Genomic DNA, 23,558 nt, shown 5'->3' with positions numbered 1-23,558 from the left:
AGGGATTATAATACTATCTAGTGTGTGTGTGGTCACATCCGTGACCTCATTTGTTTGCATTGGCTATTCTTGGTCAGATATGTGCTAAAAAGGAAAGTGGGAGAATTGAGGAAATTCAATAGTATTTCTCAAACAAAATGAATGTTGAGAAATAAGAAATTTGAGCCATTCCAGACCCATATTAAAATCCAGTTTATCTCCCCAGGGATGTTGTCGACTTAAGCGGATCCAGTAATTAAAATTCATAGAAATACCCATCCATGATCTGAGAACTCTTTTACTTACAGGGACTGTCAATGTAATGTCTGAGTCACGCAGTGTGATGTGGAAGTCAGACAGAGTACTGTATAATTAATGGTTTCTGGATTTTAGTTCCTGCCATATATAAGCTCTGTAGAGATCAGCTAACTGAAGATGGCTTTTGCTAATGAAATGTGAGAATCAAAATGATCTGTGCCCATATCCTGGGGTCTGGCAAGTGGCCATTCAATGTGTGATCTGACTTCTCCTCCTGCAGTGATCTATTGTCTCTCCTTAAGTCGGCTGGAAGAAAACTGCATCTAAAAAACCGTGATACTTTAGCTATTCTTTTAGAGGAATGATTACCAGCAGGACTAGGGCAACCTTGTATGACAGTCGCTCATTCTGACCAGCCAAGGTAAACGGTGTGTGTGGCCCAATCATTTTTTAATAACCAAGTCTACAGGTACAAGCTGTGATAGTCCTGTGACCTGATTCCTGATTGCCAATCTGGGTATGCAATACCGTAAAACCAAAATACCTATTTTATCTACTGAGAATCAAAAGCATGTAGCTTTACAGAGTACTATTCATGCATGGCTTCAGATTGCTAGGTAACCATTAACTGGGTTTACATCCAACTTAAGTTTGTTGAAAACACATAATTTGTTTGTGTGGATGGAAAGATGTGTGCACACATGATTTTCTGAAGCTAACCTACATGCATAAAACAAACATAATAAAGTTATGGAAACAGTTTTTTCATGTGTACTGGGTTCAACCCTGTACTGGGTTTAATATTCCCAGAATGTAACTCATGCGCCTTGTACCATGTTTCTATGGAGGTGAAAAGACACTACTGCTGCTGAGAAGTAGATAAATCACTGCCTGAGAAAGCAAGAGACGTAAAAGCAAAAGAAGCCTTTGTTTATTGTTATCATTAAAAACTGAAGTTTTAAAAAAGTGTGCTCCTTCAGCTTTATGTTCAGGATTTACAGGATTTCTGCCCCAGCCTGACCACATTATACCTGGTTAATTTTGTGAAAAGTCAGTACAAACTTTAGTGGATGAGCAGTTAGTAAATGTCAGTTCAGCAACATAAGCAATGCTCTATGTGTTCTGCTCAACAAGTAGATACTTCCAATATCCCCAAGTTCATCAGTGAGATCTTTTTTGTTCATCTGCAGTTTAAAAATGGAGGAAGGAAAATGAAAATCAAACTGTTCGATGGCAGTTCGTGTTAGGAGGACACTTAAAAAAATTCGTAGGAATTTGTCAGACTGCATGTTTAAAATGTAGTTTGAGAATTGTATCCTTTTTTTGTTGCTGTTGTGAGAAGTAGTTACAGGAAGCAGTTCAGATAAGCTGGTATTAATGAAATGAAGGAACTTTATATACTGCCGTCCTTTTGGGTGAGCTTGCCGATGTGTTAAATGTGATTTGGTACTTCAAAGAACACTGAGTGGAAATATCTAGGAGAAGGACATGGTTTTCTTGTACTTGAGAATATTTCAAGAATAGAAATTACGAAAACTAGATTCTGCCAGTGTACATATCTTCTGGGCATTCTCCTGTACTTGTGTTTTGTCAGTGATTAATGTTAAACACTTCAAGGTATAAACGTTATTGATCCCTAAGAAGGTATTCTTAAATTATCCACTTATCTAAAGGTGTCTTTTAAGTGGTACAACCATCCAGGAAGTAATGAGCTTTTAATTTACAATGTTGGCTAGTTGCATGCAAGGAAGCTGACTATGCAAGGCAGAATAGATGCAGGATACCAGTATCACTTAGAAAAGTACTGTATGTACATTTACTTGTGCTTGAAAATTCAGCATTCGAGATTTAAAAACTGAAGATTCGTGCATATGAGAAATTTGTGAAACACTGGATTAAATGTGACTCAGAAACCTGCTGTTTTTCAACAAGTGCTTTTAGAAAAGACCCGAATTTGGAAAGGTATTGGTCACTTAAGCAGTCAAACTGTACTCGTTGTACTGCCCGTTGAACAATACTCCTGACAGCTCTTCAAAGTGACTTTTCCAAATATGCAATTGGTGTGCACCGCACAGAATCAAGTGAGGAGCAAATTGTCTGCTGAGAGTTTCACATATTTTAGCTTTGCTTTGGCAGCCATGTGCCCCTTTTGGCATTTAGACATAACAGTCTTTGTTCAAAGCCTAGTAAGGCACTGCGGTGCAGAATTGCATGTTCCAAGATTCAGTCCTACTACTGAACATTACAGACTTCACATTTACACTTTAATCGTTTCCATCACTGTAACTATAAAATGATACTGTACCTGGAAAGTCTTGTTTTTGGATCTTTTAAGGAGTATCTTCAAATGTAATTTAATCTCCTTTATACATTTCCCTTACTATTATAGGGAGGGTGCAGTCGTTCTGAGTAGTTCAGGGTTACATTGCTCCACTATTGAGAGATCATTGTTCTGCCTTTACCTGGCTTTGAGCTGCTTGGAGTCACCCCTACCTAGACAAGCAGAGCAAGTAGGTGGCTGCCTGTGTTGAATGTTCATGTTGTCACATGATTTGAATGGAATGAGGAAGGCTGTTCAGGCCCACCACATAGGATTCTCCAAACAAGCTTGAAACAGAACCTAGAACTAAATAGTAAAGGAAATGTAAACAATTAAAATGACTTAATTTTTAACAATTGTTGACATGTCCATTTTCTGAATACTATCTATCCAAATAGTCGTTATACTTCAAGGAGCATTTGTACTAAGCTTTGGTTCCAGCAAGCTTTATAAATTATAATTGTTTTGTTTCAGCGCCGACTTGGAGATGCAGCTAAAAAAGCCATAAGCAAGCTTTCCACTCGGACTGTGAAAAAGGGTGACAAGGTAAGGGTCAATTCAATTACAAAAAAGAACGTTGTTTAAAATGTTTATCCACAGAACGCTCTTTAGCGTTTGTCAAAAAAAAAAAAAAAAAAAAACATGCTCACATGTGATACAGTATGTTCTGCCATGTAAAGACAAATAATTTTTGTCCGACATCACAGGGAGAAAGATTGGGCATGCAGTGTCTGACAATGCATTGTTCTGAAATAGACTATCTTGATTGACTGAGTGGGTTGTGACGATTTTTAGTGACTGTAGAAAGACTCTGTTAGCAGCTGTATATGTATCTGATTGTGAATATTTTGCCCCACAGTAGCACAGAATCCCTCACACAAAGCCAGGACTCTCAAGGGCCAGTCTGTAATTTTCAGGGTTGGATTCTAATAATACCCACACTTTTTACAGTTATGTTAAAAGGTTAATTGAAGTTCAGAATCTGGAATCAATACAGTGCTGTGAGCCAGAGCACTTGGGGCAGGTCAAGGTAAGGAGTGCTCTTTACATAAATAATACATTGCACTTTCAAAGCTATACAAAATGGGATCCTTATGGCTTTAGCTGTAATACATCATTATCTACAGGATATGATCTACAAAGATGATTCAGATAAGGTGGCCGCCCCATGCATATTTAAACTCGGCAGTGTATCTCTCTATTGCCTCTTTTCATGTATAGTGCAGGTCTAATTGTAGAATTGCTTCTTGCTCAGTGTGGAATGCAAAGTGTTTCTTCAAAGCAGTTTATCTGCCTATGAGGGACGTTTTGGCCACCATTTGTAGGGAGTGTGTGTGTGTGTCTGTGCATCACAGGAATGATAACCTAGTCCTGAAAAAACAGTTCTTTTAGTGAGTAATTGAATTAGTCACCTGTAGCCAGTACCAAGCTCAGCATGATCCATACAATGTATGCTGGCAGTAAGTAAGGAATGATACTTTGTGCCTTTTACTCCAAAAAGTTATGCAATCTATTGAGAATTGAGATTGTTTTAGTATAACCGCACACATTAGCACACCACCCACATCCTCCCCTGCACTGTAACACCAGCATCAGCGCCCTCTGAGTTTTACACTTATTTTAGAGCTAGCTATTGAGAGATGCAATTTCTAAATCGAGCATTACAGTAAATGAGTCAGAATGCAAGCATGTGGTTCATAAACTAAAGAAAACCAAATGGACACAGCCTAAAATCAATTCAAAACAACTTTAAAACCTACACCTATATTATTTAACTAGTACATTATCTGTAGAAAGTTATTTTGTTACCAGCACATGTACATGTATGAAATGTGGTTACAAATATAGTAGCCTTTTTAAATGGTTAAAATGTCTGTAATAATTGGACTGATATATGGCTATAGTTGGATGCAGGTACTGTAAACCCATAATAGCATTTGGATGTTGGGTGTTCTCTAATACTACTGGAAGCTGCTATATTAAACCACCCTTTTTTGAGTAAGAACTGTTTGATTTAAGATGAGAACTTCAGTGGTGGAATGGATCAATAATTGAAGCTCACAAAATGAGTCAGGGTCTACAATATTCACTGAGATAGATTGATACATAATGTGAGATGCAGTGCCTCACAGCTAACAGGAATATACTGCTGTGGCACTCTTGAGGAAAATGTCCTCTTAATAACTGCAATAAAATGTACCGTCTAAATATTGACTTTGACAGGATAACTTTTTTAAATGTTACTGAAGTGATTTACTTTAGTCTGCCCTTTTGGTGTCTCTCTTTGTGTTATTCTGAAGCCCTGAGATTTCTCATAAACAGGCAGCACAGAAGTATTGCAACATCACTCCTTCATGGACCTTTGGTGGACCATGAGCTGTCAAGATATGGCCTTTACATAATTTATGCACTGTCTCTTGAAAGTGAAGTTAACTCAAGCTATTTATTGATCTCTTGTTTTTTTTGTTTTTTTTAAACTGGTCTCTGACACATCAACAATCCATAATCACTGGAGGATGGGGGATTATCACTGTGTCACTTCCCTTAACGTCTTTACATTTTTCTCTGTCTTCCTAATCCCACTTGGAGCATGATGCAAGTAGTTTATTTGGGGTTAGTCTTTCTGACAGGACTGACAAATGTTTGGTTCCCATGAAACTATGCATTGCCGTTTCTTGCAATGTGCTATTCTATGCAGTAGGGCATGATAATTTACTTTTTATGATACCGACAGCTCTAATTTGTCATTCATAGCCATGACGGGGAAAATGTTTTGGGCTGCATTTATATCAGGAAATATGTTATGGTTTTATGAGAGAAGTTAATGCCCTGACTGATTCTAACTGTTGCCAATCATTTAACTGCCAAACAGTTGTTGAATGTGTCAAAGCTCTAAAGCCAGGGTCTAGTCTGCATGTTTGAGAGGAGAAAAAAAAAGAAAGGGAGATAATTCCAGGTTACGGCAACCAAGCAGACAGAACTAGAAATGAATCACTGCTGACAAGGCAGTAAAGCTGCAGGATCTGTGTGGCTCAGCGGGTTACACACTCAGCAAAGGGATTCTGGGCTCTAACTGCACATACTATAGACAAGCCATGCCAAAACCATTCTGCAGCTCACACTGATGTGTAAGGCCTTGCTGGATACCCTGAGGTACCCACGAGCATAATAGGCAGTGCACAGGGTACATTTCCTGGAGTAGAACCAGAATTAATATACCAGCTGCAGGTCTACCTGCAGTCAACAGCAATAGTGAATTATAAATAGGATGTCCTGAGTGTAATTACCCATACGTGGTGTTTCAGCACAAGTATTTAAAAAATATCTCTCTCATTCTCCAGAACATGCCTGCTTCTCCCTGTTTATTTAGTGAGCCATTGATCCCTGAGTTTCAAGGGGCCTGGTTGCTATTCCTGTCTCCCGTTGAGGTTTTAATGTCCTTGCTTCCTTCTTTTCTTTTCTGGCAGCAAGTTTTCTGGGTGTCAGCGCTACATAAGTGATGCTCCAGTGATCCACATTTCTCTTCTCTCCCTCTCCATTTTCTTTATCGTCTTGCATACCTTGCTGGGTTACACTGTGTGCACGCATTCACTGGAAGAATGAGCAGAGTGATGTGCAGTTGTAAAATGCACAGTGTTCATTTGGAAGGTTAAAGAGCAGGCTAATTGAGGCGCAAGAGGAAAGGAAGCACTGTCTATATAAAGCAGCTGAAGTGGTTGTGCTCTTTTTAACCCTTCTGTTTCCCAACCGAGTATTCTTTTTGGTTCAGAGCTCCCAGACATTAGACAGCCACACTTAGCCACGTTTGTACACGTACCTTACTGTAACTGTTATAAACTGATCTACACTGTACGGTTTATATATTTATTCAGTCTAAAGACATCACAATCTAGGAAGAACCTTGTGTAATTAAATTCCACAGGCCTGATACAGATGCAAGTGCAAAGATGTATCCAATATTATTAATCTAGTGAGAAATAGCCTTATTGTAGATAGGATCGGTATGCTACTTGCTATTATTTCCTCTTTCAAACACACTTTGCACTTGCTTCAAAATTCTAAGAAGTACATAATATGCTCTTCCTGGCTATCTCCATAGTGCTGTAAGATATAAACATCCAAGCAGCCATGTTATCTTGGTGTAGAGTAATTATTTCATCTTTCTTGATCAGGCCCAGCCACTACTGTTACCAGTTATAGGAACCCACGGGAAACAAGAACAAGACTCATCTCATTTGCTCTTTACTGGTTAAATGTTTTTTCGGTACATGTGGTATGTTTGTACTGTGTATATCCTAAAATCATTATTGTTTTGTCTATTTTTCAGGAAACAGACCCAGACTTTAACCACTGTGCAGTTTGCATTGAAGGATACAAGCTAAATGATGTGGTTCGCATTCTACCTTGCAAGTAAGTCTGCCTACTATGAGCACACAAATTAACATACAATGTTATGTTAATGGTGCCTTGAGAGCTTTGTAATCACACTCAATGAACACGGAACACTCCCTGACATTCATTCCTATGCCTTTCTCAGCATAGGCTACTAAGTGTGCCAAATTGTGTGGTGTTTTTGTGATGTGGACAATTGCCTTGCCAGGTTTTACACCAGATACACATATTGGTGAGGTGGGTGTCTAATGAAGACTCAGAACCCCATTAAGTGGATATATATAGTATAAATACATGGTTTACAGAGAGCATACTTCATAACCATAGCAGCTGGCCCTAAGGGGAGTTGCACTACTGTTCATCACTTTGCATGCTCATTCATTCGAGTGCAGCTTGTCCCCTTTGCCGCAGACTCCCAAGTAAACTGTCAACCTTCTTTTACACAACCAAGCGGACTTGTTTTCTTTATGCAATCTGTTTGGGAAGATTGTCAGTGTATAGAAACCTAATGATTGGGGTAATCTGCAAAACATTTGGGTGTTTTAGGGATTTAGTGGAAGCTGGTGTACGTATGAACATATATTTAAAGAAACTTGTTTTTAATGTGCTTCAACTAGAAAAGTTATTCTTAAAGTCGAATCTAGTTGTTTTATAAACCATAGACTTGCACGCGAGTTTCAAACACAACAGATTCACACACATTAGGGTAAATTTGACATTGTAAAGTCACTCGCAGTGCAGTTTGCAGAAAGTGGTCAGAAAACCTCTAATGAGGTACATTCATTTTTACCTCGCACATGAAAAACCAGCCCTGTAACAACAGAGCAACCAAACCCATCGTCTTCTACACTGTATTCATTGTTTTTACTTGCAGTGAAATATAATAAGGGATAGAAACAGGGTGTGCTTTTGTAGCAATCATTTACTGCCTGAATGTACTTACAAGTTTATTAAATAATTAACTTTCAATCATATAACTTTCAATTGCAATACCTATTTTTAACCAATAGCACAGAATAAAAAATAGCAACAATTTGTTTTGTAAAGACAAGTCTTGAAGATAAGTACTGGTTTTAAAAATGGGCCCTTTGGATTTGTCACAGCTTCTAGGTGACTGTCATACATAGCATGTGCCAAGCATTTTGAACAACTCTAAGGGATATATTTTGATAATCAGTTTCAGTTGCATAGCTCTTGAAGGCTGTCTTCTTTTCAACAGCCTCTTCAATTCCAGCAATGCTCGATTGGTTTTAGATCTAAAGATAGTCTGACCCTTGGACCAAACACCAAGAATCTTGGTATTTCCACCCCAGTGAGATGTCTGTTTTTTTATTTTTTATTAGATTCTGCCGTTTCTCATCACGAAACACATTACAACAAAAGAGCTTTAGTCATGCACTGCACAAGGAAAGCATGATCATCAGGTCGATTAATCAATCAATTATTGATTCAGTGAGGCTTGCAAAATAAACGATCAATGAGTTGCTGCATCACTAGTAGCAATACTTAAGATCAAAGCTGTATTGTGCACAATACACCTTTTAAAGAATAGAAATGATCATGAATGTTTGATTTATTTATGTAGCTGTTTTTTCCAGTGCCATGATAATGTTCAATTTACTGTACACTTTCAATACATGTCAACATTCACATTTATGTTCTTTATTGTGTTAGCAAAACTACCAGGGTTCACATCCAGACCTTCCCTAATGGCATTGTAATGTGTTTTACACAGCTATGGTCCTTCAGTTCAGCATTGGGGTAATTGGAGCCTAATTGCATTGGGGTGCTTTATGCCTATTGACATTTAGTAGAAGCAGTGATATCATTCCCATCTCCATGGTATCAGATAACTTAAATAAGAATTAGCCTAAGCTTGTTTTCTGGTAGGAATGCAGCCCTCCCTTATTTTATTAGGTTATATGAGGGCAGTTTTCTACCTAATAGCTGAGATTAAAACTACTGCATTTTTGCTTTGGTAACGAAATGAAATGAGTTTATTATTTTAAAATTATTATATACAAAATAAATTGCTTCTGCTTTAAGTTTTAGTGAGCTATGGTAATGTTTCTGCCATTTTTCACTGATCATTGTTTTTGTTGATGTGCGTAGCTGAAGGCTGTTCGAGCTGAGGGAAGAAAGGGAGTCCTTTCTACAGATCTAAGCTGGTATTCACTAGCATGCATACACTTCATTTTCCAAAACGATTATCGGTCTGGTAATAATCTACTTAATCAATGCATTGAGAACACTTTAGTATTCATAAAAAGTGTATTTGTACAAAATACAACTGAAAACATTGAATGCATACATGCATTGAGAAAGTGTTGTGTGTTTTTTTTTTGTTTGTTTTAGATTCTGACATTTCTCATCTCAATAAAAACAAACACAACAGCTTTAGACTAGCAAAGCACAGGGAGAGCATGTGATACTGGGTCACTAATGTAGGTACAGTACGTAAGTCTCTAAATAGGCACCAGGGCGAATCATCGATTTAATTAAGGTTTAATTGAGACTCGCAAAGAAAAAGACATGGCAATAAATAAAGATTAATCAAATAGTTGAATCTTAAGTACTGTACTGAAAAGAAAGGCTGGGGTGGGTCAAGTTTATCCAGTTGGGTCTATATTGGACTAAAATTTGGGATTGGGGCAGACAGAGATGTGTGCTCTTCAGGACACTCAAAGCTGACCTCTCTTGCTGACGGGACTTGGCTGATGGATGGTGGTTGTTTGAATAGTAGTATCCATTCCCACAAGACATACGATGCATAATGAACTATTTCATCTGCCATGCTTCTCAGGTATGACTGCCATGTAACCTTGTGCAGCTTTTTATATCAGTTTTAAAAATAGAAATGGTTTTACAAGTAATTTAAAACGTGCTCCATCTCATGACTGCCTGATAAATCTTCTCTATTGAAGCACATTGCTTTCACTGGAATGTTGTCATTTCTTGAGGGACCAGAGTTTTGTCCTGATCTGGTAACAAGTGACTCTCCTCCATTCCCCGGCATCAAAATGATATGTGAGCAAAAGCTGTGTGTGGCTGTTTAGCTGAAAGGCTGCCACAGTCATGCCAAGCCCCTGCAAAGTCTTTCTGTGGATGTTTGTATGAACGCGTCCGCCGGAACATGTGAATAAAAACATCATTAAAAAAAATACATTTTCGGAGTACAGGCAGTAATCTAGTATAGTTTGTTTGTTCTCAATTTATACAGTATGCAGTATCGTTTTGAAATCTATGCAGAGGATGACTAATAAACAAGACAATAAACTCTGGTCTGACACAATACACATGTTATGAATTCTGACATAGTTTTTTGTTATACATCTGGAAACAGCTGTGTTGCTTCTCCTTTCTTTTTCCTTAAAGGAATATTAGAGCATGTGACATTACACTATGTAACACAATTTTTGTTCCTGGGTAGTAAGTGTTATTTCCTAATTGCTTATGCCTCAAAAGTATAGAAAATGGCTATTATTCCCCACAAACTTTGCTTTTGTGACCAGGACAGTGATATTTTGAAATTTACCTATTTCCAATGAGAAAACGGGCAAATTTGTGTCTTTTCGTTCACATAAAGTCAGAAAAAAACAACATATGAATCCAAATTAATATGTATTTATACTAAAGTAATACAAAAATGACTACAAAAGATTTAGAAGTGAGTAGTTTTTCGAAATTTATGATTATACTGTAAATCACTTTCACGAATCAGCCCCCAAATGTAGTCTCCCATCATGTTCTCGTTATACTGTCCTTGGTAGCGGCGTTCAAAGTCAAGTATATCCTGGTGGAAGCGCTCGCCTTGCTCCTCCGAGTACGCTCCCATGTTCTCCTTGAATTTATCAAGATGAGCATCAAGGATATGGACTTTGAGGGACATCCTACAGCCCATTGTGCCGTAGTTCTTCACCAGAGTCTCAACCAGCTCCACATAGTTTTCGGCCTTGTGATTGCCCAGGAAGCCCCGAACCACTGCGACAAAGCTGTTCCAAGCCGCTTTCTCCTTACTAGTGAGCTTCTTGGGGAATTCATTGCACTCCAGGATCTTCTTTATCTGTGGTCCGACGAAGACACCGGCTTTGACCTTTGCCTCAGACAGCTTAGGGAAGAAGTCTTGAAGGTACTTGAAGGCTGCCGACTCCTTTTCTAGAGCTCTGACAAATTGTTTCATAAGGCCCAATTTGATGTGCAGTGGTGGCATCAGCACCTTCCGGGGGTTCACCAGTGGCTCCCACTTGACGTTGTTTCTCCCCACAGAGAACTCAGTCTGCTGTGGCCAGTCCCACCTGTGGTAGAGCGCATTGGTGTCCCTGCTGTCCCAAAGGCAAAGATAGCAGGGAAACTTGGTAAAACCGCCTTGGAGACCCATCAGGAATGCCACCATTTTGAAGTCTCCTATGACCTTGATGCCATCTCAGAAAAATGTAGATATGTATCCACTTAGGCAGCTGGAACTAAACTGAACTGGTGGGCTTAAGGCCCCTGTATTTATACTACTATTGGTATTACTGGAAAGTTCTAGAAAGTCTAGAAGTTACTCCAAGTTTACTCAGCACTGAATCTATCTGGAATGTTCTGGAAAATAGGTACATTTCAAAATATCACTGTCCTGGTCACAAAAGCAAAGTTTGTGGGGAATAATAGCCATTTTCTATACTTTTGAGGCATAAGCAATTGGGAAATAACACTTACTACCCAGGAACAAAAAAAATAATAATAATTTGTTACACGGTGTTATCAATGGTGCTAAAGATCTTTTCATGCTTTTGGTTGTTAATTCTTTTATTTCTTTTTTTACAATAATGCAGACATGTAGAAGCTGCTTCTTCCTGGTACCTAGTCTAGATAATAGCCGCAGTCCGACTTTGTGACCTACAGCACAGGAAGTGATTCAGTACCAGAGAGCAGCGGCATTCTCTTAACCAACATATTCCCAAAGAGAAAAACTTTCCTTTTAAAAGGAATGTGTTTCCTATAGAACAACTAGCTGTTCAATTCAGATGCAGTTTTCTATTTTAATTTAAATTAACTTGACAAATTGTATATATTGCTGTACACATGCAGCACCTGTGTGCTAGTTTCTCATGTATCTGCACGGGTACAAAGGAGTCTGCCTTTTTTGTCCCTTCTTGGTTGGGGGTCTGCCAGGAGCTGACGGTTAGAAGTTAATTATTGTACAGCTGCAGCCAGAATGATGTCTTTTGGAGCCTTAGTGTCTCTCTAGGTTCCTACAGAGAATATTAGGTTACTTACTAATGCTCTTGCTAGGTAAAGTCAGCTTTCAAAGCTTACTCAACTCAAACTAAAGACACTCAGAAATTGGATTGCTTTTTGCAGGGCATCCCTATGTAAAATATTCAGGCATATGTATGTTCACTGAAATAGGTCCCAGGATCTGTGTCAAGGTGTGAATCGGTGGTTGGTGTCTTGGCATGTTACCTGCACAAATTTGGGTCAAAGAAGACACGTTTGCATCCAGCTTCAGGATAATAGCTAACTAAATATTTTTTTATCAAACACAGTCACACCTGCTGTGGGGTTCTGTTCTAGTAAGATCTAATAATTTAGTTATTTCAAGTGTTTTATTAATTTGAGGTGCTTGTAAGTGGACCAAACTACTAATATCTTAATTCGCCTGAAAGAGCTTTAATGGAATATAAATACGTGGACGTCCCTGATGCATACATGTACAAATGAGAGACTGTTTTCTGCATTAGAACAGAAGACTCCATGACGCTAAGCCAAGAAAGTGCAAATCCATCTGTAAGGGGTAAAAGCTACAAGTTTTGAAATAAGTGAATTAATCCTGTTACCATTAAGCAAAAGAATCTTGATTATTTCAGCAATGATTCAAGTCACTCTTGATTTGAAGGATTGAGTGTCCAAACAGCAGTTCAGTTGTTCAAAAACGTCTATTTTAATAAAACAATAAACCAGTAATGGTATAGGGGTTATACGGTCCCAAACAGAAATATTAATAAATTATAATCACACGTTATAAATCCTGTATCGTACAGAAAAGTGCTCCGAGTGGTGAGTGCTGTACAGGGGGGTAGTGGTGCTCCAGGTGTATATGCTGGCTCCATGGTGGCAGCTCACAAGTCTCCATTGTTCTGTAATCACAAACACAAAACAAACAAAAAAAAGGGTTTGTTTTGCAGTCTCGCAACTATGTTCTTTTTCCAAAATGGCCGACTTCCGGTTCCATGCTACCATCAAGTCGGGTCATCTCTGTAAAAGCGTACCTCCAACCTTACCTAGGTCCCTTCCTGGTTGGAAGGTAGACTTGCCGCTCAGATTCCTTCTCTCCTCGTCACAGGTAGGTAGCAGATTCTTTGAGCCAGCCCTGTAGGGCACTGAGCCACAACCCAGCATGGTGCGTGTGTGTTAATGTGTGACAGTTGTCATCTCATTCAGATGAGATGACAACGGCACTATAAAACAAATGGTAAGAGCCAGGGCAGCACAGCTGTTGGATGCACACATACCTTGAAGACACATGCTGGTAATGGACTGTATTAAAACAAATAAAGGGATTCCATTTCACTAGTGAAAGTCAGTCACAGGACACAGATGTTATTTCTCTGTGGTTCTCAACCCCAAGCCTTAGTATGCAACTGATGAAACTGTATATCTGAAAGAACAAGGGGCAGTGGGGGTCTGCAGCCCATAGGACAGTTAGAGAAGATGACGAGAACCTTCTATCTATTGGTTATCCATATCCTACATTTGAATAACATTCAACATGTTTGGTTTTGTTTTTCTTCAGGCATGTCTTCCATAAGATGTGTGTGGACCCCTGGCTGAACGAACACTGTACCTGCCCCATGTGCAAGCTCAACATTCTCAAGGCCCTCGGGATTATGGTAAGCATGATCAGCCTTTCCATAGTTGGGTACTGTTTCCTTCTCAACCCTGAATCTTTAAAAACACTGCATTAAGTTTGAGTCTTGGCTAAAATCTTTCCCGTTTGTTTGTTCATGTGTGAATATACTCCATGTTTTTGTGGCTTTTGCACACAAGAGTAACGACAGTCATTTCCTGTATTTTTATATTATTATTATTATTATTATTATTATTATTATTATTATTATTATTATTATTTACCAAATAGTCAGTATCCGTTATCAGTAAACCACAGTTTTTTTGTTTTTTTCATATTTGAAATAAACTGGTTGCTGGTGCCACCTAGTGGGAGAAATGTTATTGAAACACACTTTGTAATAAATAGGTTGCATGCAAAGGTTTTTTGCACAATTGATTCAATCTATATTGACCACAGTTTTGTTGTTTTTGTTGTTTTATTAAAGCCAAACCTACCTTGTGTGGACAATGTTGCCTTTGACATGGACATGATATCCAGAAGTCAGACATCCAGTCAGAGATCAATTCTAGGAGATTCAACCAATGAAAACTCAATCAGCATGGAGCCCCTGAGACATTCTGGGACGTCCCAGATCCCTTTGGAGGCAGAGCTGACGTCTCGCTCTGGAGAGATTAACATCGCCGTCACCAGTAAGAGCCCGTCCTTGTCAGCATAACTTTAACTTTGCCAATGCACTGGACCTTATGGATGCTTTTGAGTGTCGCCCTGAGAATTACCTTTTCCATTAGAAACTTTATGATAACCTGCGAGCATTAATCAATGAATGACATTTCCCTGTGAACCCTGTCTAGTCACATACAATTCACATTAGCTAACTTTGCTATGTTGATTTTAAAAGGCTGGTAACTGCACTGTACTGTAATATACTAGATACAATACAACATGAACATGCAATCATAATAAAACTTACCAAGAAATGACGTCAAGTTGACAAAAGCTTTGCTTGCGCCTTATATCCATGTGGCCTAACATCTGCTGATCTGGGATTCCAGTATTATTCTTTCTTTTTTTTAAAGCTTCATGGTCTGATGCCTAAACTTACTCTTTCTACAAACTAGTATAGACGGTAATGTAATATCTCTGAGAAACTGTCCAACAATGGGTTAAGATGTGTTCATTTTAAAACTGTAGAATGTAAAGGCAAAGTAAAATCTGGATTAAAGACCACCGGTTTAACAGGATTACCTGGATATATGTTTCCAGCGTTACTTTAAATCACTGTCTGTCCATCAAGACCCCTTTTTGATCGTCCCCTTAGGAGTTAAAAGCAGGTTGTAGTTATCTCTTTCTGGGGATCTGCTGTACATATGTCAGGCTTCAAATTGGGCTAATGAAATCTTGCCAGGACATTTGTTACAAGAGTAGCTCAACATGCTGTAAAATGTAATGTAGGTCAAGGTGTGGCTGTCTGTGTATTATGTTTACATTTTTGTAGTTATATCTTATGGAAGCGTGATGAAATTTTTACTTTGTCACAGATTTACTCAGAATTGATCTCATGCTGACCTATTTGTGTCATTTCTGTCATGTGATTGGTTACAGTACGATAATTAAGAAGCCAATACAGAAGCCGCCAGGTTACATACAGCATTTAAACAACTGTTTTGATGGTAAATGTGGTCTAGTGGATGGTGTTTATCTTATCTCATCTCATCTCCCAGCTCAGTAAACTGTCTTGCTGCTCATCTTCCTTCAGTCTTCTCACAAACCTGTAACTTGGGGCAAGTAGAACCAACTAAAAACAAAATCCTATCAGAGATACCCACCCCCCACTCCCCTCCTCCTCCCCTCTTCACTTCTGTTATTGCTGTTCTCATTTACTGGATGCTGACAATGTTGAAAAGTAAACAGTAGCTGCAGGCAATGCTGCTAATTTGATTTTAATAATGAAATTTGACATTTTAAGAGCATTTCTTGGCTACCAGGATTAACAAGAAATTCATGTCAGCTTTCGAGGGAGACTTGATAGCTCAAAGCTAGATTATGAAAGTGCTGTAACAAGCAATCATAACATTAATAATATAGGTCTCTCATCACTCGTTCCTCTTAATGTCTAAAAGCAAATCATGTTCTTATTAAGGAAGCAAACAAACTTGCTTTTAAATGCAGAGAGTCCTATTTCTCCAGCAGAATCGAAAGAGGAAATTTGATCAGTTTTGCCGCAAGAGCAGAAAATTCGGCCCTGATGAGACTCCCCCCTTTCCAGTAGAAGAGACCATGTTTGTTCATTTAAGCCTGCAAGAATGTGCAGTTTTACATTGTCTGATATAATGTTCTTCAGCTTAGTGCCACTTTTAACTCCTTGCGAAAAGAAAACTATAACTCAGGGTCTTGTATGAAATAAGTCACATAAAAATGACCGCTGTGCTGAGGGAAGTTATTTGTCAAGGTCTTATTTACAGGCCTACAGTGTTGAAGGAGTTAAATGGTATATGGGGATTGTAGTGCTGCAACTAATAACTATTTACTGAACTGAAGTAGGGAAAATCAAGTATAGCTGTGGCTCGGGAAATGAATCAGTTTCTTCAGTTAAGAAATCTACACATTTAAGAATTGATACCAGATAAAAACAAGCAATGTACTTAACACTTACGTATTTTTGTTCTGAGCTATGAAGTACAGTTCCAGGAAGATACAGTAGTTCTGTTTTGAATTGTACTGTAGTGTAATATGTATGAAATATCCTGTTTACTTAGTAGGCTGTAAAATGATATCTGTTTTGTTTTTGTTTTTATGTGACTTTGGAGTATGTGTGGGAAATTATTTTAGATAGCAATTGGTATAAAGCCAGTCTTGCTTTTCCTTTTTAGGAAGGCATTTTATTTTCATTTTATTAAAATTATGAAAGTAAACACGACTCTCAGTAAAGGTTATTAGACTGATGCCCCAAAAATGCAATGATCTTCCCCTCAGGGATACACAGTTAGCCCCTGGCTGTGCAGAGTCAGCCCAGGGTTTCACAGCTGCCAATCTTCGATTTCAACCACAATGCCACACTAATGCTTTCAGGCAAGAGGGAGAAAGCTGTCAGACGCCATCACATATGAAGGCTAGTATACTATGGCACATTGAAAACCTGCAAGTAGGAAACATTTCAATGGTTTAGAATCATCAGATATAAAGTGAAGGCAATGCTTTTAAAAAGTTTCAGTATCATATATGTTTTGCCAGCTCTAGCTATATATTGATATTCATTCATATTCATTTTTCACAATGTAAGAGCTTAATGTACAACAGGACTACTCAACCCTGGTTCCTGGGGGTCGCTGTCCCTCATAGCTTTTATTCCAACTATACCCTAAATTACTTAATTGGACCAATTAAGTGCTTATTAGAAGCTTAATTGGTCCAATTAATTTAGTGTACAGTTAGAACAAAAACCAGGAGGGACAGCGGCCCTCCAGGACCAGGGTTGAGTAGCCCTGTTATACAGTATGGGAAATTAGCAGGGTTCAGTTGACCCGCATCTAGGAATTTTGTGCTGCTTCAAAATTAGCGTTAATTTCAAGGGTACATTTATTTGAAAACTAATGATAGAACAACTGTAAGTTACAAATGTGCCGGATCAGTATTTCACCAGAATCAACATACAAATGACATGACCACATGATCTAGAGCAGGGGTGGGCAATCCTGGTCCTGGAGGGCCGGTGTCCCTCCTGGCTTTTGTTCCAACTGTGCTCTAAATTACTTAATTAGACCAATAATTGGTATTAATCAGTACAATTAAGTAATTTAGAGCACAGTTGGAACAAAAGCCAGGAGGGACACCGGCCCTCAAGAACCAGGATTGCCCACCCCTGATCTAGAGGCTGTGTTCCACTTTGGCAGACATGACAGCTAGCAGCACTAAACCACAACTTTTGAAGTACTGTAGTATTGCACAAACGGCACATGGGCTTATTTTTAGGTATGTACTGTTTTCTGTGGAAATTTCATGGTTTCTTTGTCATGTACAAATACCAGGGGGCTAAGATAACTTCAACTGCTAAAATCCTGCATTGAAGTACTATGCATTATCTTATGTATCGGTCCCTATGCCTGAGCATATCAGCCTATACTGTAATATGTGACATTTTTCACCAAGTTGACAGCATTTTTGTATGTAATGTAAACTTTGCACATGGTGAAAATTGCTTTAGAATTTCAGCAATAACTATTTGCTTCAAATTGGCATTTTTTGCTTTTTCTTTCACTGTGCTGCTTCTGTTGTTTCTGTTGCAACTGCACTTTTTAGATGACAGTTTTTTGTTTTTTATGGAATTTCTTCAAAAAGAAAACACATGCCACCATGTGGTTGGATATTGTATTGCAGCTTATTTTTGTAGGTGTTACGAAGCGAGACGGAAACAAATAGCACATTTCTTCTCGCACACCTGTTGAAATGTACTTGAATTCCCTTTGCTCTGATCTTGTATCTCTCACAGTGTTCTTCTTTCACTTCTTGTAACCTCTGAGAGAAGGGGTGCCCAGCTTGGTGCTCAAAGTGTCCTCCTGTGTTCTCTCAGCATCACCTCTGTTCTCTAAGTTAACACACGCTGTCTCTATCTCGCCGATTTCCACTCTCTTGCTTTTTATCCCGGACGAGCTCTCCTCGCTCTCTTCTGATGCTGCGGCTCTGGCCATCCTCTCCCTCTGTCGCTGGACTTTCAATGGGCATCTTGGGCATCTTTCTCAAATAGCGTAGCTCCTCTAGAGTGACTTCCCCTTTGCTTTGTCAACAGAAGAGTGGTTTATTATCGCCAGCTTTGGCCTGCTCAGTGCCCTCACTCTCTGCTATATGATCATCAAAGCCACTTTTAGCTACTCTACAAACGTGTAAGTACTCGCAGCATTTATTTTTTTATATTACATTAGCTGCAATGTTATACTTTTAATAATAAAACAAAAACTAGTAACTTTTTCTCAGAAGTTTCATATCATTAAAACACTTGTTTAAAAATAGGGTCTTGTGTCTTTTTAAAGTGGGGTTTGTAGGCTTTGTAGAACTTGACTAGATGTTTGAATACATTTAATAAAGCCAATGAAAACCAAATGTTTTTGATCATTTAGAATCCAAGTTTATACCAAAAGAAACAAAATCATGCAGCCCATTTCAAAATGGTCATTTAAAGAACATTTACAGTAGTACTAAGAAAATATAACCACTGGCAATAAAACATAATTCATCTTTGTGTTATATATGTCTGGGCCTGCATGTACACAAAGTGTGGTGCTTCCTAGAATCCAGGGTTTTATGTTCATATCACAAAGTAAATACCAAAAATAATTTGTTTTGAGGTAATTTGTGGATTGTCAAGTCAGGGTTTCAAACACTCTGATTTCCAGTTTATATTCGCTGTCTTTGGATTGCTTCTTAACTCTATTCCTGGCTATTGTTAAAAGTCCAGGTTTTGGTTTTAACCATGGGTCTAAAAAACTGGTAATTTATCTGTTTTTAGAACATAATTTAAATTGAATTTAAGCAGAATTTAACCACCACTGTTAATTTCTGTTTTGTGTGCAGTCAGTGGCTGTAAGATCCGATTTCTCTCATACGGTTTCTTCCCGTTTTTATTTTGCAGAGCCGAGTGGTGTTGAAGACTCCAGCATAGTGACTGAAACACAAATACTGGCAATTGAGGACCAGCATGTTTTCATTTTTTATATATTTTTACGGTTTTGTAAAGGTAGTTTAATCATGTGTTTTATGTGCAATGTCTATGTGCTTTAACTATTAAAGTTTAAAAAAAAAAAAAAAAAAAAAAAAAATCCACTTGTAAATGGTGTCCCTTTGTTCCACAGAATATGAATGACATCAACTCATTGTGAATGGCCCACAGCTGAGTTTCCATCATTGTTGATATACAGTCAAATATTTTCTGTTTCTTATCACCAGAGGAAGCTGTGGGACTTAAACCTTTTGTGATTATTTGTGAAAAGATCTGCAGTATATTGGCAACGCAAGCAGTGAAAAAGAAAGTTTTCCACATAGTCCAGCGTGTGGCTCAAACCTGCCAAGGACACCATCATCCTAGCCTAGGGGTGAAAGAGCAGCTCTCATTCTCACACTGTGACAGGAATTGATTTCATCCAGTTCATGCTTCGGTGTTAAACTACCGTAAATACACTCTGAACGTTTGGATAAATAGATTGAGTAGACCAGGGCTGGCATATGGGTGTCTCATTAAGCTCCACAATATGGCTCTCTTAATTCACAGATGAAGATTGGCTATTCAGTAGTTTTGGGAGAAGCCATTCAAAGTACAAAAACAAATGCTGTGTAAGTGTAATGAGCCCACAAATGCTGATGCGATCTGAGTCTAGTTCAACTTTGATTTTATTTTTATTAGATTTTTTTGGCTCTGCGGTCACCAATACAGCTCTTTCTGTCAAAAAAGATTTGACGACTCTGGATTAGACATTCCATAGTAATAAGAAATGTTCCCACAAGACTTACATACATAATTAAACATGGTTTAAATTTAGATCCTTGGATATTAGTCTAGCAAACTGTTAAAAAATGGATATACTGATACTGTTCCAGATAACATCTCGTACATGGTTTCATGTTCTGTGCCACCTCTTAAGCAGATTTGTTTCTCTTGTGTCCATCATCATAGCTAATGAAATCAGAACCATTTGTTCAAATTTGATTTAACTTTTCACGAATGTTGGTTTTAATGCTATTCAACACACTGTGGAGTTATAAATCAATATAGTTTCCTGTAGTCATTTTACATATAATAAAACTGTGATTAGTTGTTGTATTAGTATTACAAAGATTGTAGACATTTGTCACTCAGATTTTTGGAGGACAGTCAAACTTCCTGTTACTTTTATCCGATGCAGATCTGCTGCCTGTAGCAGCTACTGTAGTAGCTATTCTTACTTGTATATTGTAGCCCAATCCGCTAGATCAGCAGGCAGTACCATCTAATTGAAATCATTTGCTTAATAAGCCATCATTGGAGGCTTCCTTTGAAATATGGGTACTTGGTACTTGGGTTTCTACCCAAAAGATGCTTAAATGATTCATAGGAAGAACGGCAAAAATTGATTTTTAGAGCTCACCAATTAAACATTCATGTCCAACACAGTGAATAATTGGTTGTGATGACAGTAATACAAGGCCAGTTCATTCAGATGCATTAAGTCTATCACTAGCATCTGAGTGCCTGCTAAGTTGAATTAGTGATTAGGTGTCTGAAAAACTGAACAAATAACACAAGCATAGAATAGTGGCTAAAAACTTTAGATTAATGATTAAAGTTCCTCCAATTTAAAGGGGAAAAAGTCCATTGTTATCATACAATGTATACAATACACATGAATTCATTCTGTAGCTGCAGACAGATGGTCTTTGATACCAGTGTCACTGTGTTGTCATCTACTCAACACTCTTCTTCTCCCTCCTCTCACCACAGGTGGTCATTTCTTCAGCCGCAGCTCCCTATCCCCTCGAAACTTGGTCTGCGAGTTCGAGCTTCCGGACATCCAGCCTTCCCTGGACCTTTACGACGATAATAAGTCTTGAGATTACCTCCTGTCTGCCTCTCTGGCTTTCCCCTCTCAGATGCACAACGAAAAAACGAGAAGAAAAAAATACAGCACAATGACAAACTATGGGAGTACAATCCCTGCGCTGCGAGGCATACCTGCAACATCAATTCTTACAGAATGTGCCCTAACAATCCTGAGGGTGTTATTTTGTTTTCTGTGTACATGTACATACTTGATTTATTTTTAATTTAATGTTATTTTTAATTATGATTACTATTTGTGCTGGAATGACTGGATGGTTTTTGCTTTTGTTAAGAGTGTGCTCTAGCGTCGTTTATTTTTTAAGCAGAAAATTGTAACGAGAGGCAAACATTTTGACCAAATCAATCCTCTTTCTTAAATTTGACTGATTACCTAATAACCCTGTGTTTTGAGTGGATTTAAATAGCCCATCTGAAATATTATTAGCTAACCATTTTTGTTCCTCTTCCAAAAAAAACTGCTATTCCTATCTGGTCAGAGCTGTCACAGTGGACGATTCCGGGGAGACTGGCCTGCTGTATCATCCTGACCTTATTTTGGGTATTACAATACTGAGCCAGGAATACCCAGTATCAGAGCGCGGATAAATCCTGTGGTAACTGATACATCTCCATACACAACTTCCTTCCTGTCCTCTCTGTCTTGTTGTTTTCCTCCTGAAACCTGTAAGCTCTTTAATGCTCTCTCTGCAGTGTCGCTCAAGTTGCCCCTTAAATTTGGTGTTTATTCATCTATAAAAGACAGGGAGCTGCAGGTAGTTGTTAGGTTGTTGGAGGGAAGGTCTCAAAAAGGAAAAGGTTTTTCAAGATTTAGTTCATTGTGTTGTACCTGACTGGGCTCAACCTGGCAAAACATTCTTTTGTGAAAGCAGCATTGCTTAAGTGTCCCACCACAAGCAGCTAAAGGGGTTATGGTAAGGGTGCAGACTGATATTGTAATTTCCCAGTTATTATGTATTTTATTACTGTTTTTCAAAGATCAGTTCTCCCCTCTCCCCTAATCAACTGGCGTCCTGTGCTATTTTGAATGGATGTGGATTTAATTGAGATGTCACAACGACAATGGGGGGGAGGTAGTTATTTAACACCTGATTAAACTCCATACAATCGGACTGCTATTGCTTCATAGGTAGTTTAAAAGTATGGAGATTCTGAAGAAGAAACACATTTGGAATTTAAAATGCCCTATCTTTGTTTGTGGCCAGTGTAAAACAATTGTATAAATGATGCTGCAAAACACCATTAAACTAGAGATATTAATCAAAATGCATATACCGAATCAATGTATTATTTATAATTGATATGACTAACCCATTAAATATGAATGGCTCACTGCTGGAAGCAGCTGCTGATCAGGGATAGTCTCAAGTTCAGAGCAGTAGTTCACAAAGCCATATATACAACACTGCCTGGGTAGCATGCTAAGGCTGGGCCATTTATTTAGCAAATGTTGGGATCAAAAGCAACACAACCTGTCCCCTAAATGAGACAGGATTCTACTGTAACGTCGTCGAGGAAAAGCTCAATACGGCAGCTTTTGAGTACAATACAGTATTATGAATTTGCAGTTGACCACGGTAGTGAAGTCTGGTAAGTCTGGTAAGTTCATTGGTGGTTGAGACACTATCAGCTCCAGTATTTTTTCAGAAGGATTTCTTATTGCATATTTTACTCATTTTAATTGTTATTTAGGCCAAGTTAAGTGTTTGGAATGCTTATTTGGTAGCAGTAGAGTAATGCAAAGAGGCTTATAAAATATATTTTCACATAAACATATCCACAGGATGTAAAGGTTTGGAATTGAGTGTTTCATTCCAAATGAGTTTATTTTAAACTTGACTGTTCTATAGAAACGTTCCACAGCACCCAAGGCCATGCAGATATGCACAATAGAGTTGGTACTGTTTTGTTGTTTAAAATAACCTGGTACTTTGTTCATGTAATGGCCGCTTGTTATGTTTTGCTTGAGGCTTTTGGTTCAATATCTGTGTTTCACTGTGTGCCTTTAAATCTATCTCTCTCTCTCTCTCTCTCTCTCTCTCTCTGTGTGTTTTGCAGTATACAAACTAGAGATTAAACTTTTCAAAAACAAGGAGAGTGGCATTGTGTTGCACTTTATTATTTAAACATGTGGTATGTTTGTGAAACAAGTGGTCGTCCCTTGGTTTTACGTATGTGTACAGTCAGTGTGT

At 38.3% G+C, this 23,558-nt stretch overlaps 1 protein-coding gene across 3 annotated transcripts in view; it reads left to right on the top strand.

The window, feature by feature from the left end:
- Positions 1-23,458, top strand: part of LOC131699637 (E3 ubiquitin-protein ligase RNF130-like) — a 51,953-nt gene extending 28,495 nt beyond the window's left edge. For 2 of the 3 annotated variants that reach the window (XM_058996822.1, XM_058996820.1), the window contains exons 5-10: positions 3,032-3,103; positions 6,885-6,967; positions 13,728-13,824; positions 14,269-14,473; positions 18,568-18,661; positions 19,408-19,571. In XM_058996822.1, coding sequence (XP_058852805.1) covers positions 3,032-3,103; positions 6,885-6,967; positions 13,728-13,824; positions 14,269-14,473; positions 18,568-18,661; positions 19,408-19,423 — 567 coding nt within the window. In that variant the 3' untranslated portion in view covers positions 19,424-19,571. Of the gene's footprint in view, positions 1-3,031; positions 3,104-6,884; positions 6,968-13,727; positions 13,825-14,268; positions 14,474-18,567; positions 18,662-19,407; positions 19,572-21,249 lie in introns of those variants that run through there. The other variant, XM_058996821.1, reaches the window with a different exon arrangement.
- Positions 23,459-23,558: the final 100 nt, after the last annotated feature.

Source organism: Acipenser ruthenus, chromosome 23 (genome assembly GCF_902713425.1).
Source record: "Acipenser ruthenus chromosome 23, fAciRut3.2 maternal haplotype, whole genome shotgun sequence".
NCBI classification, from domain to species: domain Eukaryota; kingdom Metazoa; phylum Chordata; class Actinopteri; order Acipenseriformes; family Acipenseridae; genus Acipenser; species Acipenser ruthenus.
The sequence above is the reverse complement of the archived record's forward strand: the minus strand, read 5'-3'. Positions and strand labels throughout refer to the sequence as shown.